This window comes from Meriones unguiculatus, chromosome 4, assembly GCF_030254825.1.
Source record: "Meriones unguiculatus strain TT.TT164.6M chromosome 4, Bangor_MerUng_6.1, whole genome shotgun sequence".
Classification (NCBI taxonomy): domain Eukaryota; kingdom Metazoa; phylum Chordata; class Mammalia; order Rodentia; family Muridae; genus Meriones; species Meriones unguiculatus.
This window is the reverse complement of record NC_083352.1, coordinates 89,675,319-89,700,976: the sequence shown is the minus strand read 5'-3', so window position 1 is coordinate 89,700,976 and position 25,658 is coordinate 89,675,319. Positions and strand designations below refer to the sequence as shown.

Below are 25,658 nucleotides of genomic sequence, written 5' to 3'. Positions count from 1 at the left end.
CAGTTAGTGTGTGTTTGTGTCAACTCCTACTGCTGTGGGAGGCAGACCCTGGGCAGGCAGGCTGGGTGTGCTCTGCTCCAGTCTCCAAGGAGGTGCTGACCAAATGACTTTTCTTCTTCACCTTCAGTTCTTGCTCAAGGTATCTAGAAAAAGTCAAGACTGAGCTTCCCTCTCAGGCGGATTAGCAGTTGGCTCCAGCAGGAGGAAGGCTGGCCAGACAGAGGTGGGCAGCAGCCAAAGGTCCGCATCTGCAAGCAGGTGCAGACTCTGTAAGCTACTTTGCCTTATCTAAAGAGCCAAAGTCACTGTTGAGCTGAGTTATCCCAGTTCAGACCTTTTCTACCAGCAGGGGGCAGAAGACACTACTTCAAAAGGGAAACAAAGAAGTCTGACCAGGCTGGGAGTGAACGGCTGAGTGTTTGCTTGGTAGCACAGACCCTTGGTTCCATCCTGGGAGGAGAGATCCAGGCAGCAGAACGAGGCTGAGCATGTGCTTATGGGGGCCATAAGGGAAAGGCAAGGGTGTGGATGCAGAGATCATGGTCATAATTCTGAAAACCTTTTTAATTCACGTTTAGCAATTTGTACATTGTAGCAAAATTTGCATTATTCAAGAATAAGTTACTCTTACAGTACATAAAACAAAAGCTTGCCAAAATACCTTCTGATATGATAGATGAAATCCCCTCTTCCTATTGTCCCAGTGCCACTTACTCCAGCCACATGCTGTTAGATGTATCTTCCTTTGGGGGCAGTGAATGACAGTCTTGTCACTTGGTGTTTGCACCAAGGTAACATTTGGACACAAGATGGAGCCCTCAGGAAAGAGGTGAAGCCTTAATTTAGGTTAAGAAACTTAGGTAAAAAATAGTGTTGTCTGGCCCAAAATTGTAATGATCACTGTTCCTTTTTCCTACACAGTCCAGAAATGATCAAAGGCAGAAGATTTATACAGAGAAAGCCATATGGATTGCTGGTCTAAAGTCAGGGCAGGTTAGTTGACCTAATTCTTTGTGCTGGTGACTGTTAGTTTGTACTTGAGGAGTCAGGAGACGGAAGCAAGGGCACAGAGACTGCTGAGCTACACTTAAGTCTCTATGGGATCAACTGACACTTCCTGCCTAGTGTGGCCTTGCCTGCCATTGGTGGCCAGTAAGGACTGCTGGGGCTGGAGATGGTATCTGCTGTTGACACTGTGTGCATCTGGCCAGGGCCTTGCTAGCCTGCCTGTTTCCCTTCAGCCAACTAGACCTCCTCTAGCAGAAAAGAAAAGGTGTTGGCTTAATGTCATTCTGTCACAGAGCCAGGAGAATATTTTTTTGTCATAATATACTTAAATTTCTCTGATACCTTGGATACCTTTAAAAAGAAAGCCATCCACATGGAGCTTGAGGTTCCAGCGCTGTGAGACAGAGGTGCTGGTTTATAGTATCTGGCAGAGTCTGTGCAATCAGCCCCTTTTCTCTGGCACAGATCAGAGACAAGACTGGACCAGTGACTGAATATTGCTTATATCTTTGGTTCATACTTTGTGGGAAATAAAGGAAAGCTAGTTTGTTGTTTGTTTTTTTTTTTTTAAAGATGGAACACAAATCTGCACCTGTGTTAGACCTGCCTTGGTCCATGAGCACAACAGTGGCTGTTCCAAGGTGAGGTACAGCTGGCTGCTTCTTCCACCCACCAAGGGCCACACAAGCTTGCAAAGTACAGAGTAGCCAGATGAGGGGCCAGTGCTGTTGGTATCAGCAGGGCATCGGCATCTTTTGCCTCTAATGAACATGTCCCAGAATTAAGTTGATTCCCTTGATCCTAAGGGCTACACTAACTGGCACTGTTTGTGCCCATGAGCAGCCCACTCCAGTCCCCGTGAACTGCGTCACGTAGAAAAGATCAGACCAGTATAGGCCCCATCTAGATGGAGAGACTGTATAGTTCAAGAGCATATTCTCCCACCAGTGACCATGCTGCCACGTGGGACAGAACACTTACAGTGAGATATTTCAGGAGCTTCTTCATAGTATGGTGTCAGCTCCCCTTTGGGCCCACGATCGAGCCACGTAAGCCGCTAGATGCCTGGGGCAGGGGCAAGCTATAAACGTGAGTTCACAAACCTAGGGGCCCTTCCATCTGTGCTTGTCTATCCCCTGCCTGTTCATCCCTTCCTCTGTAAAGCTGCTGTCAACCAGAGTCCTTTTCTCTCTCTCTCTTTTTTTTTTTTTTTTTTTTTATGCATAAGGCACTGGGGTGGGATGTCCCTTGCCACCCTTCTCTCTCTGCAAGCTGCCTGGATTTCCCTGAAAGGGTGACACACTTCATTCTCTCTACATTAGGGAAGATAGTGGCTACCCCATAGCAGGCGACTGTCCTGAGGATGAGCATACAGAGACACCAGCGTGCTAGCTTTGCTCAGGGCGAGAGAAGCAGGCATGCTTAGCTGCCTCTGACTTGAGTGTGGCATGGTTCCTAGTAGGGCAGTGCCGTGAAGTAAGCTGTAATTTTAAATGGAAACCTGAATCCGTTTTTTAAAATTAATCTGAGGTAAAATGTTTAAAATCATTTTTTGATCTTTAAGCTTATCCCTCTAGCACAGCTTCTGTCCTAAAGCTAAGAGTAGCAGGATTATGAAGCATCCATCACCTGTGGCATGGAATGTGGACTTGCCAAGGAACTGGAGCTACAGGGAAGGAAACCATGTGAAAATCCAGGGACTGTTAGTGTTTTGTGCTTCCCGATGACCCTATGGTAAGAAGTCTGTCATCAGCTCTGTCAGTTTCCACTGCCAGCTCTGGGCCTGCAGCCCCTCTCCCCACTCTGGGATGGGGACAGGGCATAGGGTACCAGCTAGTGGCACCTGTGCACAAGAAGTACATCTGTAAACAGTGGGAAAAAGCCAGGGGCTAGCTGCGGCTGACAGGAAGCCTGTGACAGCCTGGTAGAGGGGCACATCAGAGCTGGGGAAGGCTGACAGCAGCCAGTAGCTCTCTGGAGGGAAGGAAGATGGTTACATTCACAAGTTTGCATCTCTGCACAGCTGTGAGAGAGGGGTGTACTGGTTGTCGATGGCCCGAAGGTGGCTCCGTGAAGAGGAGTCCATCTCATAGTCCGAGTCCCGGGTGCTGCTTACAGGCTCCAGCTCCAGGTGCCGCAGACTGTTGGCCAGTTCCTCAGGAGAAGGCACCAGGTGGAAAATCTGCTCCGGGGGTGTCACTCGGCCAGGGAGAGCCTCTGCGCCAAGGCCGGGAGGACAGCCAGCAGAGCTGAGAGGGGCAAGACCCAGCTCCGAGTCCCAGTGAGGAAGGGAGAAAGGGAAGAGGACAGTGTTGGAGGAACCTGGAGAAGTGACCAGGAGAGATGACACGGATGAGTCTTGAAAGTGAAGAAAGTGCACCAGACAAGAAGCTTGTGCATGTGTGCAGTTGCTGTGATACCACCCCTTGACAAAAACTTTGGGGTTCCTTACCTGGTGCCTGGGACACGACTACCACATAGCCAGAGAGTCGGACATCACAGGCTGCCCCACTCTCAAGCGGGATGGGGGAACGCTGGAAGTGGCGGAGCATGTCTACCACCGAGGGGAAGTGCAGGTGCTGCACACGACACTGTCCACGCTCTGTAAGCACCAGGCGGAGGTGCTACGGAAAGGGCCACACAGGGTTAGAGGTCAGCCAGCTGCCCAGGCTGCCCTTGCCCCAACATGGCCCACCAGTTCCTGCCCTACCTTGGCTCTGCCCTGTAAGTTGAATGTGAGCACATATTCCCCTCTCCGGGACTCACTCTGCCGCACGAGGAACACGCCATGGGCATCAGGGCCCTGCAGCTGAACCAGCTGTGCAGCCCTCACCCTGGAGATAGGGCCATGGAACCAGGGGTAGCAGGACAGGAAATGATCTGTTTTCTGGCAGGCTGGGTCCAGCATCGCCGCTCCAGGTGAAGCACCTGGCAGAAAGATGGTGATGATGACCCACATGGGGGGGCTACACATGTCCAAGGACACCCAGAGGCCAGGCAACTGGCACATACCTTGATCTAGGGAGTCTGTGCTTCCCCTTGGGGAGCTGGCTGAGACAGGCTCTGCCACTAAGGAAAGGGGTAACTCTGTGTCCATATGCTCCAACCTGTAGGGGAAGAGGCCAGGTGAGGAGGAAGCCAGCAGGGACAATCAAAGAGAGCCAAGGCTGGGCAAGGGCAAGCCTCACCCTTGGCCTGTGCTTGCCCTGAGCTCTGCCAGCCATGAGTTCAGCTGCTGTTCGTCTCCCACCTCAAAGATGATGTCTGTCTGGTCCTGCACCTGCAGAGAGGAGGCATGCAGCTCTGCATCTGTGGAGAGAGCAGTATCTCCACAAGAGCAGTGTCTCCCCTGACACTCACCTTCAGCACAAAGGTGTAGAGGTTGTCGGGCATCTCCAAGCGAGTGCACGGACGGACCTCCCGGATGCTGGAGCAGGCCTCTTGGAGCTTGGGCTTTGAGCTCTAGGAGAACGAGAAGACCACTTATGGCTTGTCCCTGGAGGCTCTCTGTAGGTATCCTTCTCCTGCACCTTCCCACCTGTGGGAAGTTCTCAGGAAGCTGTCAGTCAATGCAGTTGGCCATACAACATCACTGGTACATGCCATCTTTCTGGGTTTGGCTGGCCCTACAAGTGCCAGTTAGGGTCAGAAGCCCTCTGGTCTTTTATTTCCTCTCGTGATAAGATTGTCTTACTGGAAGCAGCTGGGAAAGCCAGAGAAGTAGGAAGGACAAAAGACTTGACAGGCTTTTTCCCTCCCTCCGTGGCTTTTGTGCCAGATCAGGAGAGACTACCAGGTGCTCCAGCCAAGTGCATCAGAGCCCAGTCTTTAACTCTCTCTGCTCCTTCTGGAGTCTACCCCTACCCCCCTTGCCATTAGCTCTGGCCAACTGCCTGTTAATAGGAGCAAGGGGGGCCCGCTGGAGATTGGCCAAGTGGGGAAGACATGTCTCCTATTCCCGTCCACAACTGCTGTGGGCTGGTCAGAGCTGGGGCTTTTCCAGCTCCCTGCGCGAGCCCTAGAAGGATGAGAGTTACAGTGTATGTTCTGAGCTACCTGCTAGGATACCTGAGTATGTACTGTACCTGGGACAGAGTGCATAAGCACTGGCCACTGGTCCACCTGGTTGGACTACTGGTTGAGAGGATGGATGTGGTGGGAATCTCTAGGCAGAATCCTAAGTACATTTGGAGCCTTACATTCCTCACCAACTGCTTCACTGGTCAAGCCTGGCCAATAAGCAGCTTTCCCCAGACCCAACTTAGGGTAGCTGGAGACTGGGGTGTCTGGGCCATTTGAGTTTTTCAGTTTAAGTAGAACGTTCCATACCATCTACTTCCAGGCCAAGAAGTCAGTTTGTTTGTTTGTTTGTTTGTTTAAAGCTGTTACGATGTTGAGTGTATCTTGGCTTTCTACTTCCCTCTACTTTGCCCTGCCCTCTCTGGTATGAGGGAACAACTCTGCCCCTTACTCTACAACCCCAGGCAGGCAAGGGGGTCTGCCTTTCGCCAGACTTAGACTTGGGCAGCTGATGTGGGTGTTTCCAGGATGGTGGTCAGCTCTATGTGGGTTATGACACCCTGCAGTACCCTAACATAGTGATAACAACAAGAAGCCAGAGGTCAAGAGTCCTGCCACTAGCTACTGCATCTCCAACCTGCTGAAAAATGAGGCTGACGCTAGAGCCATGGCTACCTCTTGTACAGTCTTTGTACTGATTTCTGGTCACTTAAAACCACATGGTTTCAGAGGGCTGGAGAGATGGCTCAGTGGTTAAGAGCACTTTCTGCTCTTCCAAAGGACCTGGGTTCAATTCCCAGCACTTACATGGCAGCTCACAACTGTCTGTGATGCCAATTCCAAGGGATCTGACACCTTCACACTAATGCACATAAAATGAAATTAAATAAATTATTTTAAAAAATAACACCACATGGTTTCATGTGTCAGGGGACAAAGGATCGGTCTTGGAACCCAAAAGTATCTTCAGCAGACTTCTAAATCTTCACAGGGCTCTGAAGCCACCTGGCCTAGGGAAGCCACACCCACCCAAGAAAGGAGCCTGTGGCTGCCCTGACATCCTCAGAAGACAGCTATGGCCCAGTTGGTCACAAGCTTTGCCAAACTGCAAAATCCTGAGGGGAAGGGAGCCAGGGGACCAAGAATGGCTTTATTCCAGGACTCTGCCTAGTGAACCTCTGCAGTCTCGGCAGGATACAGCCTCACTGTTGTCACCCTTTACTGCCTCACCTAGGCTGAAGCAGCTCCCATCCTAGAGCCTGGCTTCCTGTTACAGCATACACCTGGTATGGCACTAGGAAGATGGAGGCAGGAGCGCTGGACTAACCTGCTGGATAATAGGAAGCCTTGTTTTTCAAAACAAAAACAGATACCCTGCTTTGTTCCAAACTAGATTTCAGTCAGTCAGATTATAGCATTACACAGAGACATCTGGGAGCCACCCAGTCCAGAAGCCAGTCCTAAGAGGGACTGACAAGTCTGACAGCAGACTGTTGAGACTATGTATCTTCCTGACTCTGGCCTCTTTCCCACTGTGCTCCTTATTCCCATCGTAGGCTAGCCAAGCCAAGTAAGGAAGTCTACAAATTCCGGGTTCTAGCCAAGCCTGGGCCAGCCCTGCTACCCTTCTTTCTCACAAGATTCCCTACAGGTCAGAAAGATTTAGCACAAAAGGCCCCTTGCCCTGCTCTGCCCTAGGGCAGCAGATATCAAAGTTGTTAAGAAGTCACAGGGAATTGTTCCCAGCATAGGGAATCCTGTCTGCCTGTCAAGGCAAAGTGGATATTGAGGTCCTCGGAGGAAAGCTTTCTGGGGTAAGAATTGAGGTTGGAACAGAAGTGATGATGCTGAGCCCTAGAACTGCCGTCAGCTGTGGCGAAGAACTGAGAGCCTTATGCCAGGAGCTCAGGAAGATCAGAGGGCAAAATGAGACAACTGTTTGCCCCGTGATAGAACAAGGTAGGACCAGCAAGACAGAAAACATAGGCTTGGTTAGTAGAATGCTTTCCTCACATGCACAAAGCCCTAATTCAGTAGGATCAGAAGTTCACGTCATCCTTGACTATATCATGAGCTCAAGGTACAGAGAAACAAACCACAGCCTGCCGAGACCTAAAGTACAGGGGTGGGCAGGGGTGTAGCTCAGTGACAGGTCCCTTACCCAGCATGTATCATCAGGCCCAGACTCCAAAGAAATGACCAAGAAACAGCAGGGAAACAGAATCCACAGACAGAGCAGATTACCCATAGGGAACAGACTGCTGAGAGGTGCCTCCTCACATGAGATATTCTGGAAATAGATGGTTGCGCAGATATGCTGAAAACCAATCAACTGTTAAAGCAAGAGTAAAATTTTAAAAAGAAATGGCAGCTGGGTCTATGGCTCACACCTTTAATCCCAGCACTCAGGAGGCAGAAGCAGGTCTGGGTTCAAGGCCAAGCCTGGTTTTACAAAGTGGATAGTCAGGGCTACACAGACAAACACTGCCAAAAAGAAAAGAAAAAAAGGCCAGTCATACTCCTAACTAGAAAGGATTGGGTTCTAAATAGTTCAGCAGTTAAGTTCACTTTGTGTTGTTCAATAATGCCCAAGTCCAGTTCCCAGCACCTGCCTGGTGGCTCACAACCACCTTCCAAACCAAAGGATCCAACACCTTCTGACCTCTACAAAATAAATTATTTAAAGAAAAAAAAAGTGCTTGTGCTGATGGGTAAAGGATATAGCAGAGCATTAGAAATGGTCACTAAGCAAGGGAAAGGTGCCCGTAGCCAGCCATAGAACCAAGTCTAATCCCAACTCAGGCCCCTGCAGCTGCAGCCAGTGTGGAGATGGGGACAAGTCAGCAAGGACACGTGTATGTGCTTTGTGGGAATATCACATAGTGGTGTTTGTATTGTGATTTTGCAGCTCCTCAAAATGTTAAGCATTAATTGAACAGCCTACTACAAATATGGCACAGATGTTCAAAGTATTATTCACCATAACTCCCCCAAGTGGAAACAACCTAATTTCCACTTAGTCATGAATTAGGGGGGAAAAATATGGTAAATCCATACAAGGGAATATTATTTGGCCATTAAAAGGAACAAGATAATGGGTGTGACTTGGAAGCCTCCCGAAAGATACAATGCAGATATAAAAAGACCACCTCCAGCCTGAGTCCTTTTGGGACTAACTAATGTCCGAGGAGAGTGTAATCATGGCCACACCACTCTGAACTAGTGAACCTATGCTATCCAGATCATCTTCCAATGGACCCTGAAGGTAGGGAGAGGAGCCCGGCCCAACCCAACATGGCCCTCTTAGAAACTCTACCCAAGGAGACACCGAGACCATGCAATGCTCCGTGCAGAGTTAACTGCACTGGGGAGACGCCTCGCATCTGAAGTGGGTTCCAGGTGATGCGGGGCTGAAACACACCTGTCTGCCATACTGACACTTCATTGTGGTCACTGGGCCACATGGGCTGAAGTCCTCTGTATTGGAAGCCTCCAGATGCCAGCTGTAGTCATCTGCCCGGCACACTGCAGGGTAGGAGAAAGCCTCTTTGAGGAAGCCAGGTGGACAGCCATTTACTGAGACGCACTGTCCTCTGCAGCCAGGGATGGGAGGACGCTGGGTAGTCTATCTGTGGTTTTGGTCTCTTTAGACAATCCTTGTCATTTTCCTAAATGGTGGCAGCATTCTGAGGCCAATTGGCCCCTTTAAGACAACTGCCTAAGTAAGAGTACCTGTGCTAAGGCCAGGGCCAGGTGGCATGTCTCCCCCGGAAGGGTCCCAGCCTTAGCCAGAGGAGAGCTAGCGGGGAGGGCTGGGAGCTGGCCCCCTTCTGAAGCCTTTGTTTATTTTCTGTTCACTAAAGCAGTGGGCAGGGGATTTCCCCAGCATGGCCATTGGACTATTAACTGGGGAGGGCACCTGGAAAACCCATCTTTGGGGTCTGGAGATTTCCATGCAGAGAGTCTTTTCTGCCCCTCAGGATGGTGATGTGCCAGAGCACTGTTTGCCGTAATGGGAAACTGAGGCTCACAGAGTCAAGTTAACAGCCCAGGGCTATATATCCCAAGGACAAAAACTGAAATATGAGCTCAGACCTGCTCCTTCCCAGTGCCTACCACACTGCCCTTAGCCATGATCCCAACACTGCATCCACAGCCCTGACTCCTGATGGCTTCATCCCACAAAGCAACAGGACCATCTTCCATGATGGTGGTGTCAGGGTCCAAGACAGAGACTCTTGACAGGGTGGGGATTGACTGGCACCTCCCCCACGCAGGCATGTTCTACTGTGAATTCATACAACTGGATGGAGCCTTTTGAAAGAAGCCCAAGTGTCACCAGCTGCCTGTAGTGCTAGCAGAGCTTGGGTTCTGACTGATTTTTCACAGAACCCATTGAGGGAGTAGGAATGGCTGTATATAGCAGGCCTCTTGGGAACTCTGGCATCTCTTTTTCTCTCTTCCCCTTCCAGTCTGGTAGGCTCAGCGCAAGCCCCCTTGATTGTTCACAGTTCAGAGAAGCCTAGGCATCTGCCCCTGAGGTCCACGGTAGGCAGGCCTGGCAAATACTGTGACATCTGGGTGTGGCTTCTGCAGGCAGGGCTTGCTCTGCAAATTTGGGGATTTAATACAACCCCAACCCTAATGTCCCATCCTGTGCTCACACAAGACCCCATTTCTGCCTCCTCACCTCTAGGCTGTGTGGCCTTGGACCTGTCTTTTCATCTGCTAATTGATGGGGCTGGGCCCCTCAAAGGGATTGTGGGAGGACTCCATGGGTAAGCCAACTTTACAGTGCTTGTCATAGGAAAGCAACGAAGTCAAAGGGAAAGTCACTACACCAGAAACAGCAGCTCGAAAGGCCCAAAACCAGGCCTGTCTTTCAAGGGTCAAGTGCCTTTCCCATGGCTTGGCAGGGGTGGGGGTGGGGCTGTGGGACCACAGAGCCTAGAACCCAGCAGAGCTGGTGGGTACAGAACAAGGCTTCCTGCTGCCTCCCCACCACCTCCTCCCAGGCAGGCCCAAAGGAAACCGCCAGGCCGGCAGTGGCCAGCCCTTTCTTTCTGCTTCCTCTTTCCCACACAGCATGGAGGAAGGGAGGCCAGGTCCCTGCACGCCTGGGGCTCCTCAGGCCTCCTAGCTTCCCTGTCTTTATGCCCAGCAAGTACATAGCCCTCCTGCCCATCATCACCCCAGCTTCTCAAGCACTTCTCCGGCTACACAGCACACAAGGGACCACTGGTACTAGGATGACCACCTGGTTCCCTTCCTACAGCACTCTACATCCTAACCCTCACTCCCACCACCAGCTGTGAGACCTTTCTCCCTAAGCAGCAGCTCCCACAGGCCTGACCCCAGATACCCCAGAGTCACTCCTGTTCCTGACATCATAGAAGCCACAGAGAGAATGGTGGCACTAGGCTTTCAGGCTTACCAAAGTGAAACTGACCCCAGCCTGACCTGCTGCTCCAAGGGGCTAGGAGAGGCCACCAGGCCTGAAAACCACCCCTGCCCACTGGGCCATGCAGTAAGGACTAACAGCCCCAAGCCTCCCTGTAGTACCTCAATGTCGCCCCAGTTGGGCACACACTGAAACACGACTGTCTTTGGGCCCAGCATCTACAGCACCCACACGGCATCCCTGGCCACTGCCCTGGGAGGGGAACTGCACAGGGGCCACTCATCAGCCAGTGGTGTCTTCTCGCATCTACTCGGCCACACAGGTAAGACCAGGTGCTAGGTCCCTCCTGTGTTACAGTCTCACAATTTGGCTTTATTTTTTGAGATGGGATTATTTTGTATCCTAGGCTGAACTTGGACACAAAATCCTCCTGCCTTAGCTAGGATAATTGGAGAGGGTGGGCCACAGGTCCATCATGCCCATCCTTAGCTCTTTGCTGTTGAGACAGCACCTCACATAACACAGGCTGGCCCCAATTTTGATGTGTAACCAAGACTGACCATGAACTGATACTACGGAGATTACAGGTAGTGCCACCATACCCAGTTTAGACCTTAGGAAAGAGTAAGAGTGTCCACTTGCCCCTGTGTGCATGTTTGGAACATGGTGCTAAGTCTTCGGGGCAGCCTCTACCCAACCCAGGCAGCTTTCATGGCTCTTGCTGCAAACATGCTCCACACCTCCCACCTTGGGACCTTTGTCCAGCTGTCCCCTGCTGCCAGTCAGCAGGTTCCCCTTCAGAATCACAAGAAATCAGGGGTGGTGGCACATGCCTGCAATCCCAGCACTCAGGACTGGAGCAGGAGGATTGCCTTCAGCTGGAGGCAAGCCTTTGCTATGTAATTTCCAGATCCACCCAGGCTACGAGTGAGACCCCACAGTGGGGTGCAGAGAAGGAAGACAAGGAAACCGGCAGTTTGGACAGTGCTGTTGGCACAATCCAGAACACTAGCCAGTAGGACAGACAGCATCCAGAGGCAGAAGCACACCCCTACAGATGGGCACTTCAGCACCAAGTGGCGTTGGGCTCTAACAGAAGTCTCTCCAGCACACAGAACACATCCACAAGCATAGTGTGGTAGCTCTGCCTCACTCCTATACACCAACTTAGTCCAGATGCCCGCCACGACAGCATGATGCTGCAATAAAGTTCCAGAAGAAAAGACAGGCCCACAAAGCCTGGCTGGGCCAGTAGTTCTCAAGTGGGATACAGAAAGCATTCAAATAGGGAGCTTCTTGTCCATTGTGGTGGCGTATACCTATAATCGAAGCACTCAGGATACTGAGGCAGGAGATTTAAGAGTTGAGGGTGAACCTAAGCTACAAGGGAGATGCTTTCTCAATAAGGGCTGTCAAGATGGCTCAGGGAAGGTGCCCACTGCCAAGCCTGACAACCTGAGTTCCATTCCCTGAGACCCAGGTGGTGGAGAGAGAGAACTGACTCCTCCAAGTTATCTTCTGACCTTGATACACATACCACACACCCCTCCTACCCCTGCTACAAGCTAAATTACAGTGAGTGGATCACCATAAAAGGTGGCACTTGTGTTGCTAAAAAGGCAGTCCACATCATGAGACATGACACTGCAATACAGGAATGCCCACACCACATGCAAGCTCTGGGAAGTCCTGAGAAAAGGGAACCTTGGCCAATTAGATGGCCTGGCTGGTAAAGCATGACCCACAAACATGAGGCCCCCAAGAACTCATGGCAACAGCTGGACAAAGCCCAGCATTGGGAAGAGACCAATAGGTCACTGGAGCTCCCTGGCCAGGTGGGCTAGTTGAACTGATGAGCTCCAGGTTCAGAGATCATGTTTTAAAAATAAGGTGCAGAGCAAAGGGGAAGACACACCAGAGGCTCCCTCTGTCCACAGGCACATGCAGCCACACAAAAAAACAAAACTAAACAGTCTCTCCAGGCTGGAGAGATGGCTCAGCGGTCAACAGCACTAGCTGTCTCCCAGAGGAGGCAGGTTCAATTCTCAGCACCCACATGGCAACTCACAACTGTAACTCTTGTTCCAGGGATCCAACACCCTCACGCAGACATACATGCAGGCAGTTTCAATGTACACAAAATAAAAATAAATTATTTAAAAAACAAAAGACAGGCTCTTTACAAAAGAATAAATCGTAGGGGTCAGTAAACATGAGACACTAAAGCTCCTGAGACCAGCACATGGCTGTTAGAACAACCAGGTTCAAGAGTGTATGAGGATGTGGAAGCAGGGTCTCTAGCCACTGCCATAAGTACACCAACCGGCACAGCCCCTTGGGAAAAGTCATGGTGTCACCAGGAAAATCACTGCCAGGAATCTACCCAAGAGAAACAGAAGCACATGCCCTGCAGAGACCTATGTGCAAATGTCACTGGGGTATTATTCAAAAAAGTCCCCAAAAATACTGATGCTTGCCATACCAACACTTGAGAGACCGACAGAAGAGGACCTAAGCAAGAGCCTGTTCAAGGGGGAGAAGGCACGGAAGCAGGAGTCATGTAACCAGCATGGGCTAGTGCTTGCACCAGAACACATACAAAACAAGATGAACTTAAAACTCTACAGAGGGCTGGAGGGATGGTTCAGCAGTTAAGAGCATTTGCTGCCCTTGCAGAGGGCCTGAGTTTGATTCCCATCACTCATTATCAGGTGGCTTACAACCACCTATAACTCCAAGTCCAGAGTATTGGATACCTTTGGCCTCTGAGGGCACCTGTACTCAGTCATGAGCACGCGCACACGCGAGCACACATATATATGGATGTATGCATGCACACATGTGCAGTTAAAAATAAATACATAGGGACCAACTGAGAATGTGATGTGATGGGTAGAATCCTGCTGCCCATGCACAAAGCCCTAGCTTCAATACCTAAGCCACATAAAATAGGCCTAGTGGGACATGCTAGAATTCCAGCACCCAGTGGGGAGAGCCTAGAGGCTCAAACCTAGCCAGGCGCTGTGGGGCACGCCTGTAATCCCAGCACTTGGAGAGGCAGAGGCAGGCGGATCTCTGTGAGTTCCAGGCCAGCCTGGTCTACAGAGTGAATCCCGAACAGCAAAGGCTACACAGAGAAATCCTGTCTCAAAAACAAAAACAAAAACAAATAAAAAAACCCAAAGGGCTGGAGAGATGGCTCAGAGGTTAAGAGTACTGGCTGCTCTTCTAGAGGTCTGAGTTCAATTCCCAGCAACCACATGGTGGCTCACAACCACAATACTGGAATCTGATTTGCCCTCTTCTGGCATGCAGGTGTACATGCAGATAGAGCACTTGTACATTAAATAATAAAACTGTAACACAAAACAAACAAAACCAAGAAGCTTAAACCTCAAAGCCATCCTCTACATAGCTAGTTCAAGACCAGGCTAGGCAAGACCCAATCTCAAAAACGAAACCAGATATCCAAAGTATGGAGTGAGAAGGCAGAGTGTGGGGATGCGGGTGCTTCTGGATCACTTAGAGGCACACACTGAAACAAAGAGCTTCATAGCACTACTACCTTTTAGCAGTCACTGGCAAGGACTTTGCCACCCTAGTAGATCCAACTCCCTTTCCTTTGCAATGGTGCCAAGTGCGTGCTCACTGGGGGCTTGCTCCGTCCACAGCTCCCAATAGAACAGTAGCTTTCCAGCCCCTGATGTATGCCTAATACACAGTAGGTGCTAATAAATACCTGTCCAGTGATCATGATTGGTACCACATGACCAAGAGTGCCTCCCATCACTGTTCCCCTACAGCCCAGCTGTCACACAGAACCGGACCACAGAGAACAGAAAGAGGAAATCAAGGCAGGCAGCCAGGCCTCACATACCCACACCAGAGAGATGAATGCTGGCTGCAGCACTGAGATCCTGGGCCTCACCTGCCAGTAGAATAACTGGTGAAACCCTGGCCACTAGCCAGGAGGAGCAGGGTCTCAGAAAACAAACTGCAGGGTGGGCACAGCAGGGGTTCCACTCTGCCCTTAGAGACTTCTTACAAGTCAGGGTCAGCTGGATCTGGACTTTGAAAGACTAAACCGATCAGCTCAGACCCCGTCCACAGTGGCCTTGAACTCTCCAGGGTCGAAAACTCACTGGGACACGGGGGTGGGGTGGGTTACCAAGCAATGGGCATGCTGTTGCATACTCTCCAGGACGCTCACCTTGGGCGGATCGAAGAGCTGCAGCAGGCGGCCGTGGCCTGGACCTGGGGCTCGCAGCACCAGGCGACCCCGCTGCCAGCGCGCGCCGCTGTCCATGGCCGCCTCATCTGCCAGGCTGTAGCGCAGCGCCGCCTCCTTGAGTGCCTCGGCCGACGGCTCCCGCAGACTCCAGGGTAGCAGCTTGCGGGCGGAACCCGGCCTGGTGGAGGCGGAGGTGTCATTGTCGGTGTCGTTGGTGTCGCCGGCAGCCCCTGGCAGCTCCCCAGCTGAGCGGCGGCGGAAGAGCTGGCGCAGGCCGCGGCGCAGGTGCAGCAGGGCGCAGGCGGGCCGCGGGCCCAGGTCCTCGGAGCTGCGCGCTTTGGGCAGCGCAGGGCGGGGCGGGGCAGTGGCGCGGTAGTCGCGACCCGGCGGCCCCGCGAGACCCTCTCGTACCTCCCGGCAGAAGTGGCGCTGGAAGAGCTCGGCGAACTGCAGCGACACCAGGTCGGCGCGGGGCGGCTGTGGGTGCGCGCGCGCGAACAGCCAGTACTGGTGGGCCAGCTCTCGCGCTGCGGCCGCTGCGTGCCGCTCGCAGAAGTCGCTCCAGCCGCGCGGGGATGCGGGCGACGCGGGTGCCGAGGACGTGCGGGACGGCTGCACGGTGGGCCCGTTCATGGCGGAGAGCGAGGCGGGGGGGCCGAGCTGCAAGACAGGACACAAGGCAGTGAGCGAGGCAACGTTCCCGCCCCCGTGGCCACCCGGAAACACCCCGCACGTGGAAGCCAACAAGTCAGCGGGAGGGCAGCGCACACTCAGTGGATACAGTGGGTAGGCAAGATCAACCGGGGAGGAGCTGCCTTCTCCAGAGGGGCTCTGACAGCTCAGCAACCCTCAGAACCATGCTTGGGGTTTCCCGGAATTTTCCGTCTAGTATTTTGACCATATGAAGTGAAATTTCGGGTGACGGGAACTGCCTACCAGGAAACAGGCTACTCACAGAACACCAAAGTAAAAACTGACCAGTGACAGCCGGGCTGCTTTGTAAAGAACGAACACAGGCTTTCCACGGCCCAGGGTGGGTGCTGTAAAATGGTACAACTTCGGGGGGGGGGGGCGGGGGGATTTAGACTCATTTCCCATGATTAAAGGTTTTCAAGGTAAATGCTTGCTCATAGGCCAGCGCCCTGACCACAGCTCCCTGCTATTGGTGACAACCCTGACCCACGGGCAAAGCTTGAGGAGAGGGGAAGGCACGGGTCTGTCCTAGAGCAGGAAGCAAGGGTCGGGGTAATCTACCACCCTTTCTAGGAAGCGCAGAGGTCAAGGCCATCCATCCACCCTGTATGACCCTGTTTACTTCCACACATCCTTCTCCAGCTGGTTTTTACAGGTATGGCCACACATTTAATGGTGGACAAGAAAGGCCTGGCGGGCAGATCCATCCTGAAATGGTAGGCTGTGGGGCAGACTTGGGGTGTCGGGGAAATAACAGGCAGATAGTTATTACCCGTCTCTAGAAAGCATGGTTAGGAACATGAACTCTGAAACCTGGGTCCGAAGTCCAGGCCCTCCTCTCACTGGTTATACGTGATCTTGAGTGACCTCACGCGGTTCTCCCACCCCTTAGTTTCCCATATGTCAGGCTGCCTACCTCAGCCAATTGAGAATGGCTTATAATCTGGAAAAGTTCAGTGACTAGATGCTGCCTTCATTTAAATGTAGCAACAGCCACACTAAAGATGAAATGCAGCGAGCAGACTCACAGTGATGTAAGCATCTCCAGGCCTGATAGGGGCCTCCGGCAGACCCAGGAGCATGACAGTTACGATGTCTATGGGTTGCCTTGCACTATCCTTGGTGTCTGGCCAGGATAAGCACTGCAGAACCTATGCATAAGACCTGTCTTCATCTGCTCCCTCAGGCACTCCCCACAGTACGCTGAGGGCCTACTGTGTACCAGAGGATACAACAGTAAACAGACAAGGTATTTAAAACCTTGGCTGATTATGGTGGCATGTGCCTTCCTGGCACTGGGAAGGTCAAAAGAACAAGAATATCCTTAGCTACACAGCAAATTGAGAGCCAGCCTGGGCCTCATGAGACCAGCCTCAAAACGACAGAAACAAACTCTGTCCCCTCAGGGCTCAACGCAAACAGGTCCAGGCACTGGCTGTGTGGCCATCTCAATTTCCAACTCATTAAATGTTTGTGAGAACCCCTTGTAAGGGGCTAGAGGGTCCTGCAGCAGATGGGGACCTAATGTTCCAGCCTTTTGTTGGTAACAAACGGAATAGGGAAAGAGATGATCTTTGGCTGCTTCAGGCTGACACCCTCTATTTTTGGCTATGTGAAATAAGCTGCTGTCAGTTCTGTTATAACTGGCAGACATCGTAATCTTTCCCTGTTAGTTGTTCATTTAACAGCTGAAGGAATATTTAATTTTGTCAATAACACTTTCCTCTGGCCAGGTATGGTGGCCCATGTTTATAAAATTATGGTAGTCAGGAGGCCAAGACAAGAGAATACTATTCAGTCCCACACCAGTCTGCATTCTAGCCACAGACTGAAAACCAGGTAGCCCCTATTCTTCCATCAAACTTGGGCCAGAAATGGGGCTCTTCCTGCTGTCCCTACCACCCAGGTGCTTTCTCTTCTATGGTCTGTGCACTGCAAGAGCAACAACAGACAAGGAAGGGTGGCCACCCACTTCCAGCACCTCACAGACATGTCCACCCCACAGGCAGCCCTCACAGGGGCCACTCTGTACCCTGTCAGTACTTTGCACACTCTACCGTATCGTAAGGTCCTTTCCACACAGTAGGCACTTTGCACGGAACAGCAAAAAGCCAGGAGGCAAAAAGGAATAGGCCACATCTACCCAGTCCACCTCACTCTGCCCGCCTCCCCTTGGGGAGCACCTAGTTCTTGGGGGACTCCCAGCCATGGTCAGTGCCATATCCCCATACCCCAGGCCTTCTTGCTGGCGAGGCAAGCCCAGCTTACACAGCCTGGAGCACCCGCGAGCTGAGTGCACACATCACAGCTCTAGTCCCGTCTGCACACTGCAAGGGCCGCAGGGCTGCTTTCTCGCATCATATTCTCTAGGCCTTCTGTGTCCATCACATCACAAGAGGAGCACGAGTCCAGAGTCCGTCCTCAGCTTACTGATCGCAACTGTCCTGAGCAGTGGGGATTTGTCAGTGGCCATCTCCACCAGACTATGACCCAAGGACCAAGACACACCTGCTCTCCTCCACTTCCTGCCACAGCAGGGGCTCAAGGGCACATACACACACTTAAGTCTTACTACACAGCCAAACTAGACTTGAGTACACCATCCTCCTGCAGGCCTGGCATGAATGTTCTCTTTAGGCTGGCCTCCTTCTGCCTCCAGCTCCTGGGTGCTGGGTTTCCAGGCATGTACTGGGTCTCTCTGATGCTGGGGATGGAACGTACCCATATGCTAAGTAAAGTTCCCTCCCATGTGAGCTACACCCCAGCCTAACAACCACCTGTATGCCACTGCCTCGTGACCAACAACGATCATCCACTAGCCATCATCTTGCCTAGCCTGCCTTCTGGGTACCCTGGGCTCTGTCCGCACCTGCCCTTCATCTGGAATTTGTACCAATTCACTCTGTATGTCAGGGTCTAGAGGGTAGCTGCAGAGCCAGACCCTGGTGGGCCCTTCCACATTCCCTGCTAGCTAGGCCCAGCTGTGGGTTCACTTGGAGTCCCCTCACAAAGGTGACACTGGCTACACCCCACACACACCCCTGGGCACTATTCTAACTACTCCAGGCCTTAAACCCTAAGGGGTAGGAATGAAACCACCCAATAGCCAGGCTAGCACCCCGAAGAGCCCCAGTGCACCCCAGAAACTAACTTGCTTCCTGCACCCTACAGAGTGCTTATGGCACAGAGCTGGGAATGTGGACTGTTTCGGCTCTGCTAAAGTAGAGTGACCAGCGGCCCTGTCCACAGTACCAACTATTCAGAAATACAGAGAAAGCACATCCACTCACATTAAAAAGGATGACTCTACTCCAGGCTCCCTGAATCCCAACTAGCTGGGTGTCCTGTCCTTAGGCCCAAGTAAAGAGGGGAAAAGCCAGGTAAAGGAGATGGGCTTACTCAAGGTCCAGCCATCTAGAGAGGGCAGATCCCAGCCAGCCTGTTCACAAGCTGCCCCATCCATCTTCACCATCCCGAGGTGCCTCTGCCTCCCCCAAGGCCCACTCAGATCAAGCACCCCAGGGGCCTCTGCAGCTGGGCAAAGCAGGCTGGCATTCCAGTGTCAGGTCACGTCCCACATCCCCCAGTGCCAACACAGGAGAAAAGAGAACCTCGAGGATCCCACCCCAATAGCCCCAGAGGCTGCCTACACCCCACCCTGCCCAGGGGCAGCAGGAGAAGCAGGCAGGCTTTGATGGACACCTGCCAGTGCTCTCAGAACTGTGAAAGGCTGGCACGGGCTGGAGAAGAAAGTGGCTGTCTTGTTGTTGCTGACACTTAGAGCAGGGGAGGTGAGTCAGGCTGCCTACCCGCAAAGCCCAAGTCTCAGGAGGAACCCAATTCTGGGTCAGGCAGCATGGGTGGCTGTGGCTCCCGGCTGGATGGCCAGAAGCACCAGGCAGAAGATGGTCCCCTCCAGTGACTGACTGATCACTCCATGTGCTAGGAGATGAAACACAGCTGCTCAGCTCGTGACAATCCTGGGAGGGTAGAGGAGCCACAAGAAGGAAGAAGCAAAGCTCCAGGAACCCCAGCCTGAGCTTGTGATGGGCTCTGTGTGACCACAGATACCCCTCTCCTCACCTGCCTTTCCTCACAGAGAAGATACAGCCTCTTCTGCCCACCTGGGTTCAGCCCCAGGAGCGTCTCCTGATCCCCAGCCTGGTGGGAGCCACAGTAGACAGCAAAGAAGAGCTGGGCCCAGGGTACCTGTTCCCCATTCCCAAGTCCCTATGGCAGACATACAAGGCAGCTCGCTCCCTTCAGTCAGCAAGGCGGGGGACTGGAAGGGTGCTGGGAGGAGATTCTGCGACCACCTCCAGCCCATGACTACAGAGTCGGCTCAGCAGCCTCTCAGCTTGACCGCCACTCCCATCTCACAGGAGCAGAGGAAGCCTCACTACCTGGAGGTTCCACCTGTCAGGCCAGGGAGGGCTGTTCAGTGGGAGAGAGGAGGGGAGGGGAGAGTGTGTGTCAGGTCTGGGAGAGCTATTCAGTATGTGTGTACCCAAGAGTTGTGCCTGCCCTGCTGGGACAGAAAACCCCCTACCATCCTCTGAAGCCTGCCCCCTCCAAGGAGGCCTCCAAACTCTCTGCTGCAGTGTTGGAAAGATCCAGTGTACACACCTCACATTCTAGCCCACAGGAAGCAGGGTGCAAGAGAAGTTTGGCCCTGAGAGACTAAGGCTAGACTACCTGGCAGGCAGCAGGCCCGCCCAGTCTGCAGCATAGGAAGTCTCATCTAGCTTCCTCTGCCCTCCCTCCCCTGTGAGCCCCACACACACACAACTTGCCACTCCAGACAGCCATCACCCTAACTACTCTCCAGGAGGTGGGGCAAACGGGAACAGCCCCCAATACCAGACAGGGTTTTGTTTTGTTTTTTGAGACAGGGTTTCTCTGTGTAACCCTGGCTGGCCTGGAACTGCCTCCCATAGTGCTGGGATTAAAGGTGTGTGCCACTGCACCCAGCCAGCAAGAGTTGACAGCGGCAGAGGTGATGGCAGAAGTACCTCACTGCCAGGAAAAGCCTCACCAACTCCTGGACTGCCTGGAGCTTGAAGGGGCACTGGCAGCACCGGGCACTCGTGTGCCCCAAATGAGTCCTTGGGACTATCTGAAGATGCCTCCAGTGTGGGTCTGAAAGGTGAGTCTACCTCCTACACGGAGAGGCACACAGAGCCCCCACCCCCAAGCCTGGCCCAGCCCCCAGTCAGCTGCCGTGAGTCAGCCCCCACAAGCAGGGCAAAGACTTCCTCCCTCCAGGCCTCCCTGGGGACCAAGCTGCAACCCCCACCAGCAGCTGGGGGGGGGCACATCCGGACAGGCCCCAAGGGGCTGCAGGCCTGGCTCACAAGGAAGCCCGGAGGCTGGCCCCCCTGCCGACCCTTGACAGGGTTGTGTGGGAGGAAAAATCTTTCAGCCATCTGCTCAGCTGCTGGGTTTCCGGCTGGCCAGGGTGGAGCAGGCCATCAGATCCCTTAGGGACCCGTCTCTTGTCCCTGTGAGAAGAGGGACTCTGGGCTGCACAGCCTAGTGGTATTAGTGGGATCCAGAGCACTGACCAAAAGACACTGGATGTCCAAATCGTGGGGCCCAAACAGGTGGTGTCTAACAGTGGCCAAGGACATGCAGCCATGCCTGAGACCTACCCAGTCCCTGAGGGACCTCAAGGCCCCGGAAGCTGTGAGCTGGGGTACAGGACTCCTGGGTCCAATTAGGCATGACTCAGCCAGTGACCCCCACTGAATCATTTCCCCTAGGCAGCCTGCCAGCCTCAGTTTCCTCAGGAGGGTGGGTGGCTGGCTGGGAACAGGCCTAGTAGGAGCAAGCAGAGCCCCTCCAGACACTCCAGATGGAAGCCGCTTCCTGCCCTACCCCGCCCAAACAGAGATTCTCAACACCCCGGAGCCCTGGGGACCATTTTCCCAGGAAACCTGGCAATTAAGTGCCTGCCCCTCCTGGATTACTAGCAGTAGCTTGAATTTACTAAGCACCAACCTCATGCCCACACTGCATGCCTCTCTTAGAACAGCTGTCCTTCAGCACCTCCACCTCAGAGTTCTGCCAACACTTGCAGTTCAGAGATGGTAAAAACCCAAGCCTCAGACCTCAGAGCAAAGGCAGTTACAACCAGCCTAGTTCAAATGCCTGGCCCTTGCTGGGCTCCTACATAGCACATGGCCACCCTAGAGGGGCAAGAGATTTGGCTGACACTCGGCAGGTCCCAAGAGATGTCAGGTGACTGGCCCAGGGCTTCACCCCCGAAGCTAGCAGAGTCTGGATTAGTCTCTACGTGAGTGCTGCTCCAGGGACAAGGGGGACTAAGAAAAGACCTGTCGTGCCGACGATACTTACGCTCCATCTCTGCATGCCAGACTCCACCAGTTAAAACGCTTCCCACTCCTAAAGACTTCATCACTTCTGAGAAGCTAAGTGACCACCCAAAGACCCACAGTGATGGGAGACTCAGAAGCCAACTAGCCTCAAAGGTGGGCCAGACCCCAAAGACCTGCTCTGCAAAGGGTATGACATAGGTCCAGGGTGGGGACAGTTAGCTCCCTGTGAAGTCACCAGAAGTCTCTGTCAGCCAACCTGAGCATGGCCCAGCAGGACCAGATATCCTGAGGTCTGTAAGCTGACTGCACAGCCCAGCTGCTCCGAGAACCTCACTTGTCTAAGAAGGTTGTCTCTTGAACAGAGAGGACCAGGCACTGGGTGACAAAGAGCCAGGAAGGAAGAGCAGCAGAAATGACCTCACCATAACAGATAACACCCTTGTCATGCCTGCCCACCCTCCTGATCAAGACTCTCTGTGCCCTGGTGGCCCTCACAATTAGGTGTCAATGAGGAAAGGGAGACCAAGGAGGGGCTGTCATCTGACCCTGCCCAAGTCCTTCAGAGTGCCCTGCCCAAAGACTTGGGAAACCCCAGAGCAGCGGGTGCTCGGGAGAGCTGAGGAAGTTCCACAGTCGGGGTCAATAAAACAGGACACTGTGAAAACAAACAGCCTGTAATTGAGCCCTTCTCCCTGCCAGGCGCAGGTGCCTTCCCCTTCCACGCTCTGCCTCATTAAAACTGCACCTCATTAAAACTGCACAGCAAATCTCTTAGTCCTCACTCAACAGAGGGAAAACGGGCCATGGCCCTCAACTTGGAAAGCAGAGTAGAGAGAATACAAATGCTGCCTCGAGGGCCCTGTTTCTTCTCTTCTGCTACTGCCCAGCCCTTGAGGGTCCCAGACCGCAGCTGAGGCTGCTTCGGGGCAACCCCTTCCTAGCTGGCCGCCCCCACCCACCCCGCCGCGGCCCACAGGGACTGAACAAGTTCCCGAATGTATTCACACCTTGGCCCAGACGGAGTTCCCTCCCGGCGGGACCATGGCGACTGTGGGACAAGGCTCATCAAGTGTCCTACGTGTAAAACCCTCACAACTTCCCCACTGGCCCTGGCCTGTCATGCCCTACCCCACGCCTCTCCCCTCCCAAGATCTCTGCCCGCTTTCGCCTTTAGGGCTCGGTATGCCACCCCTGTGGATCACCAGGACCCTAGTGACACACATGTCCAATCCCCTGGCAGGGGCCAAGCACGCTGTGTCCCCGGGAAGGCTCTCGGTTCCTCCCGCGGCGCCCCGCCAGGCCCCTCGCTGGAGGCCCCAGCTGCAAGCACTGACCTCCGCGCCCACATCACTGCGGTCTGGGATTGGGGAAGAGAAACAAAATGAGGAAACACCAGAAAACAGAAGCGGGACGCGGGCGGCCGCCCAGCCCAGTTCCTCCAACGCGCTCGGCGGGCCGCGCTTACCGCGCAAGCTGCGGGTCGAGGCCCGGCCGGCCCATGGCGTCGTACGGCCTCTCGACGCTCAGGCAGGAAACCCCGGCTCGGAAAACGGCCAGCGCCTCATTTCCGCCACCAGCGCCTGACAGCAGCCGGGGGACGCGGCCCCGGGCCGCCACCGGGACGGTGCTGCTGCTGCTGCTGCTGCTGCCGCCGCCGCCGCCGCCGCCGCTGCTATGGACCCCGTGGCCGGTGACAGTCTGGGCGGGCTGACGGCCAGGCGGAGGCGACGGCCCGAGCCCATGCCGCCCCGCGCCGTTATGTAAAGAGGAACCGGCCGCGAGCCTCCGGCGGCCGCGGAGGGCGGCCTGGGGGCGGGGCCACGACGAGCCACGCCCCGTCTACCGCCTGCGGAGCCCGGGCGGCGGGCTAGGCCCCGCCCTCCCCGCGCTGCCTCGGCCTGCCAACCGGTGGGAGGCAGCATATGGACAAGCTCCGCCCCCAAAAGGCGCGCTCCCTACCCCCAAGTCGTGTCGCGCCCCCTAAAGAAGGGGGAGGGAATCGCAAAGGGCGCCCTTGCCGACCAGTCACACGTGCTTCGGCGGGGCGGGGCCCCTGAAGGGGCGGGGCGGGGCCATGCGCGGTGGGCGGGGCCGGCCGACCTTCGGGACCTCGTGGGGGCGCGCCCTTACGGATTCCCTTCAGCCGGGCCTTATCTGCGCTCGCCTGGCCGGGTCTAGCCACCGCGACCGAGGCTTTCAGCACCTCCCGGGGAGGGTCCCCGCCCCGCCCAGGCCGCACTATCCCCGGCGCTCCCGAGCCGACCTGCTCCGGCAGCGCCATCCATTCGGGTTCCGCTCCCCTCCTAAAATCCTCGAAGTCCCGGAACGGGCCTAGTAGGCTCTTTTCTACCTGGCCGCCCCCGCTGCTCTCTACTTTGAGGCGACTTTCTCCAAGAACTCCTCCGAACCCCAGGCCATCAAGCCCTTTGAGCTCACACATCTGAGCGCCCCGTAGCCCTTTACCTTTTCTCTATCGCCACATGGGGGTGCGGCTAACAGTGGGGTGCCCCTGTCCTGAAGTGGAGTCACTGCACGCCAGTCTTCCCCGCCGCACTAGGGAGGGAGGGGAAAGAGGAATGCCTGTCCCTTTCCCCTCCCCCAACAGGAAGCAGGCCGCCTACGCCCCCAGCTTGGAGGGGCCACTGCAAGCCTTCCCAGACGACAGGCTCCCACGAGCCACTGGCTCCCTACCGCCACGGCCTCTCCCTTGCTGCTGGGATCAAATACTTGTCCCCTCCAACTCAGTTTCTACATCTATGAAATGGAAATAACACGTGTCCCCAGCCCACTCGGGGACTGGAAGGAGTGAGTTGCCTGCAGGAGGGCAGTTAAGCACCCGGGCTTCAGTCCCCAGGCCTGCTGTTGGAGCCCCAGGAAGGGACTCCCCCACAGGTAGGGGATTTCCACTCCAGTCGCATCAAGCAGGGGGCGGTGTTGTAAGTGACTATTAATATTTACTATTGCTATCTCTTCTGGTAAAGCTGCTAATCCTAAACAGCTGTATACCCAAATCACCACACAGACTGGAATTTATTTAATTAACCTCGAACACAATGCTGGGTAATAGTTGTTCCATCCTAAACCTCCAAGCCCTCACAGTCTCCTAACATTTGGATTTCCCACATTATACTTGCTTTTGTGATACATTAGGTCCCGCCCATCTCTCTACACCTGTTCCAAGATATCTCTCCTGCCTCTCTTCTCCCAGCTCTCCCTCCCCCTTTTGCTCCCACTCTTTTCCTATCCTCTGGCTCCTCCCCTCTTTCCTGTCCTCTGGCTCCTCCCCTCTATTGCTCAACATCGTGGCTGGTTGTTTTATTTTGGATGTTTACACAAAGTTGAGACAGGTGATGCTTAGAGTAAGTATCACAAGGCAATATCCAGATTGAAACCAGAGAGTGGGGGAGAGAAATCGGCATTTGAATGAACAAGTGTAAAGTGTATACATTCCAAAAGAACGTTATACCAACATTTCCCCCTTTAAGTCCAATAAAAGGCTCCTTTTCTTTCAATACAATAATAATTATGAAATTATGAAAACTGTTAGGTAAAATCTATATGTGCAATGTCCAGTCCATGTGTATTTAGCAACTTGGGAGAAAGTATCTGATTATCCTACCTATCTTGACAAGTTTAAAGTTCTATCCCTAAATTAACTTTTATCCTTATTGGTATTACCTATATGAAAGGATTTCTTAACTTCTAAACAACTTAAGCTTAATTGTGGCACTATAACTATTTGGTCTTCAGCCCCATCAGAGACTTGAGAAGGAATAAAATTAGTTTTTAAGTAAATAGCAAGTGCATGTTAGCAGCTTCCAAAAAATAAAAATCGACAGAGACACTTTGCTGCCTGAACAGTCACCCATAACTCTCTATAACGTTGGAGCATCATCTTCAGCCTTCTGGCTCAGAATATTTGACAGACATAAATGTGAAGCAGGAACTATTTAGGACTTGCTTACCC

The 25,658-nt window shown here is 53.5% G+C and overlaps 1 protein-coding gene across 4 annotated transcripts; it reads right to left on the bottom strand.

The window, feature by feature from the left end:
* Positions 1-546: 546 nt before the first annotated feature.
* Sh2b3 (SH2B adaptor protein 3) lies at positions 547-24,174 on the bottom strand. 4 transcript variants are annotated; one of them, XM_021631334.2, is made up of 8 exons: positions 23,157-23,438; positions 14,640-15,320; positions 4,369-4,470; positions 4,197-4,288; positions 4,021-4,115; positions 3,719-3,936; positions 3,461-3,632; positions 547-3,330 (listed from the first exon to the last, which is right to left on the bottom strand). In XM_021631334.2, the coding sequence occupies exons 2-8, from the start codon at positions 15,291-15,293 to the stop codon at positions 3,008-3,010; spliced, it is 1,656 nt and encodes a 551-aa protein (XP_021487009.1). In that variant the 5' UTR covers positions 15,294-15,320; positions 23,157-23,438; the 3' UTR covers positions 547-3,007. The 4 variants fall into 4 exon arrangements, with proteins under 4 accessions (XP_021487009.1, XP_021487007.1, XP_021487006.1 ...); XM_021631332.2 differs by lacking the exon at positions 23,157-23,438 and adding an exon at positions 24,155-24,174 and having other exon boundaries at positions 3,719-4,115; XM_021631331.2 differs by having other exon boundaries at positions 3,719-4,115; positions 23,157-23,441.
* Between the last annotated feature and the right edge of the window lie 1,484 nt (positions 24,175-25,658).

Bases quoted from the DNA above. Each gene is read 5' to 3' on its own strand.
- Sh2b3 (XM_021631332.2), bottom strand. From the start codon at position 15,293: ATGAACGGGCCCACCGTGCAGCCGTCCCGCACGTCCTCGGCACCCGCG. The intron at 4,471-14,639 runs GTGAGCGTCCTG...TCGTTCTCCTAG, and splicing joins AGCTCTTCGATCCGCCCAAG to AGCTCAAAGCCCAAGCTCCA. The intron at 4,116-4,196 runs GTGAGGCTTGCC...CTTCCCCTACAG, and splicing joins AGGGCAAGCACAGGCCAAGG to GTTGGAGCATATGGACACAG.